The sequence below is a fragment of the Peromyscus eremicus genome, chromosome 8a (genome assembly GCF_949786415.1).
Source record: "Peromyscus eremicus chromosome 8a, PerEre_H2_v1, whole genome shotgun sequence".
NCBI lineage: Eukaryota > Metazoa > Chordata > Mammalia > Rodentia > Cricetidae > Peromyscus > Peromyscus eremicus.
In genome coordinates, this window is record NC_081423.1 from 28,615,323 (window position 1) to 28,618,015 (window position 2,693).

General features: G+C 42.5%; 1 protein-coding gene across 1 annotated transcript; it reads right to left on the minus strand.

The window, feature by feature from the left end:
- Positions 1-214: 214 nt before the first annotated feature.
- On the minus strand, positions 215-1,069 carry LOC131915965 (myosin regulatory light polypeptide 9-like). The gene has a single exon (XM_059269264.1). The coding sequence runs from the start codon at positions 978-980 to the stop codon at positions 249-251; it is 732 nt and encodes a 243-aa protein (XP_059125247.1). The 5' UTR covers positions 981-1,069; the 3' UTR covers positions 215-248.
- Positions 1,070-2,693: the final 1,624 nt, after the last annotated feature.

Here is a 2,693-nt window from a genome sequence, read left to right on the forward strand (position 1 = left end):
ATGTGTAAAATAGCCATGAAGCACAAATTAGCTGGTCCCATTTCCAAGATGTCTCACCATGTAGCTGCAAATATCTTCTAAATCAGAGAAAAAAATAAAATAAAATCCAGCCATTTGGTATTTTTTTTTAATCAGAAAGTTCAATTATCATTCAGAAAAAATTGAGTGGATAACTTTCTCTGAAAAAATATATTGATTCTGTTGTGTGGGCTGCAGTTATACACAGGAGGGACAAGACTGCCTGTAAGTTAATTACCATACTTTCTAGTCAGATAATGACAGAAAGTCCCATTTCCAGTCTGATTATAAAGGTACATGTGGCCCAAAGAGGCTGAGATTATATAAATACAAAACAAGAAGGGGAAAAGCAGTAAGCTAGGGCATGTAACAGGTTCTAGGAGGAAGATCTCAGAAATACCCCAAGTGGCAACAGGGAACATTTGGCTGGAATTTGGAGCTCTTAAGTCGTCCTTTTCTTTTGCTCCGTGCTTGAGGATGCGTGTGAACTCGATGTAGTTGAAATTCCCCTTTTTGTCAGTGGGGGCCTCCCTGTACAGCTTATCCACTTCCTCATCTGTGAACCGATCGCCCATGGTGGTCAGCAGCTCCCTCAGGTAATCCTCCTGGATGGTGCCCGTTGCTTCCTCATCAAAGCAAGCGAAGGCGTTTCTGATGACATCTTTGGGATCTGTGCCATGCAGCTTCTCTCCAAACATGGTGAGGAACATGGTGAAGTTGATGGGGCCTGGGGCCTCATTCATCATGGCATCCAGATATTCATCAGTTGGATTTTTTCCCATTGAAGCAAGCATGTCGTGCAAGTCTTCCTTGTCGATGAAGCCATCCCGGTTCTGGTCGATCATGTTGAAGGCCTCTTTGAACTCTTGGATCTGGGACTGGTCAAACATGGCGAACACATTGGATGTTGCGCGCTGAGGGTGCTTCTTGGTGGTCTTGGTCTTTGCCCTTTTGCTCAACATGGTGATGGTTAAATCCCTGCTCAGCCGCGAGAATAAAGGGTGTCTCCGCGAAGCCCCGCCGCCGACTGCTCCCACCGACTTAACAACTCTCCAGCAGCCCAAGAACGGCCATTTCCGGCCTCCACCAGCGGACCCTGGTATTTATTGACTAGCCTATGGTTGTGCTCTCTCTGGAGAAGACTTTCTTTCTCCTACTCTCAGCATTCCTTGGTTGCCTGCAGTTCTTTGTGTGGGATTGAAGTCTTCTAGGATTCCCCCGTCCACATTACATACACATACACAAACATATGCCTATTGTTTTCTCCTGTTCACCTCATGTTTAGACAGTCATGCTGGGGAAGCATACATAAAAGTAACATAATAGAGGATGAGCAGGTTGTACTTATATATATACATACACATATATATATATACATATATATGTGTATATATATATATATATATATATATATATATATATATAAAACAACAATTAATGAAAAAAAGAGACCGTGAATTTGAAAAAGAGCAGGTAGGGGTTTATAAGAGGGCTTATAGGGAGGAAAGAGAAGGAGGAGAATGATGTAATCATAATCTCAAAAATATAAAATAAATAATTAAATAAATTATTAATTTGTTCACAGCTAACCTCAGGCATTTCTGATTAGTGTTTCTCCACCCATCTTACCTTTTTTCCTTATGTGCAGCATGTAATATCAGGGTAAATATGTCTCACAAGATGACATTGGGGTGTACAGGGGTTAAGCAGCTGAAGCAGGTCACACAGCAAATGTCAGAGTTGGAAATCGAACTGATTCCAAAATCCATCCTTCTTGCACTACCAAATAACAAGCTGCTCCAGAAGGGTGAGATCCTAACAGTGTCTAAGGGGCATGTTGTTCCTTCCAGAGTTTCCAGAGTAGATCAATATGGCACCTCAGAGGCTAATGCAGTGACGCAGTCAGTCTGAGCGAGCAGGCAGAATTCTGCCACAGTACACAATCTGTTTCTACAAGAGAAACTTCACCATTGTATCTCATACACTGGACTTGCCCATACATATTTTATTTTAAAACTGCAATATCTTGCTCTAGGCAGATGAAAAGAAAGGGGAAATCCCACAGAAATCAAAACTCTATTGTATGTACGTATGGGAGAGGGCCATGTGTGTGCCACACCGCAAGTGAGGTCAGCAGAGGACAACTTGTAAGAGTTGATTCCCTCCTTCAACCATGTCAAAACTCTGTTTTAGTAAGAGGGAGTCAAGCAGATGTTAAGGCTCAGAATATGAAGTGATCTGCATATGGCCATGCAGAGGAAAAGATGACAGATCATGGTTTTGAGTTTGGCTCAGTAACTCTTTCGGTAAAAAGCAAACTTGCAAATATCTGGGGCTCTGCTGACCCTACAGGCTTTGTCACAGCTCTTCAGCTTGGCCAGCACAGTGAGACAAAGCCACACTCAGTATGTAAGCAAATGTATGTGAATAAGTCCAATAAGCTTTGGTAATGGGTATGAAACATGCTGAGTGCTGGACTGAGCCCTGCCTGGTATATGCGGACCCCTGGTTTGGAAATAGTGCTCATAGCCAGTTTGTGACTTTTCTATTGGAGCAAAGCTGCCTCCTTTACAACAGAGGGCTGTGTAAACCTGTTACTGTCTTACACTGAGGGAGAAAGGAAAGATCGTGGTTGGAAAGTACATGAGGATTTTATAAAACAACGCACATGTAAA

Bases quoted from the DNA above. Each gene is read 5' to 3' on its own strand.
- LOC131915965 (XM_059269264.1), bottom strand. From the start codon at position 980: ATGTTGAGCAAAAGGGCAAAGACCAAGACCACCAAGAAGCACCCTCAG.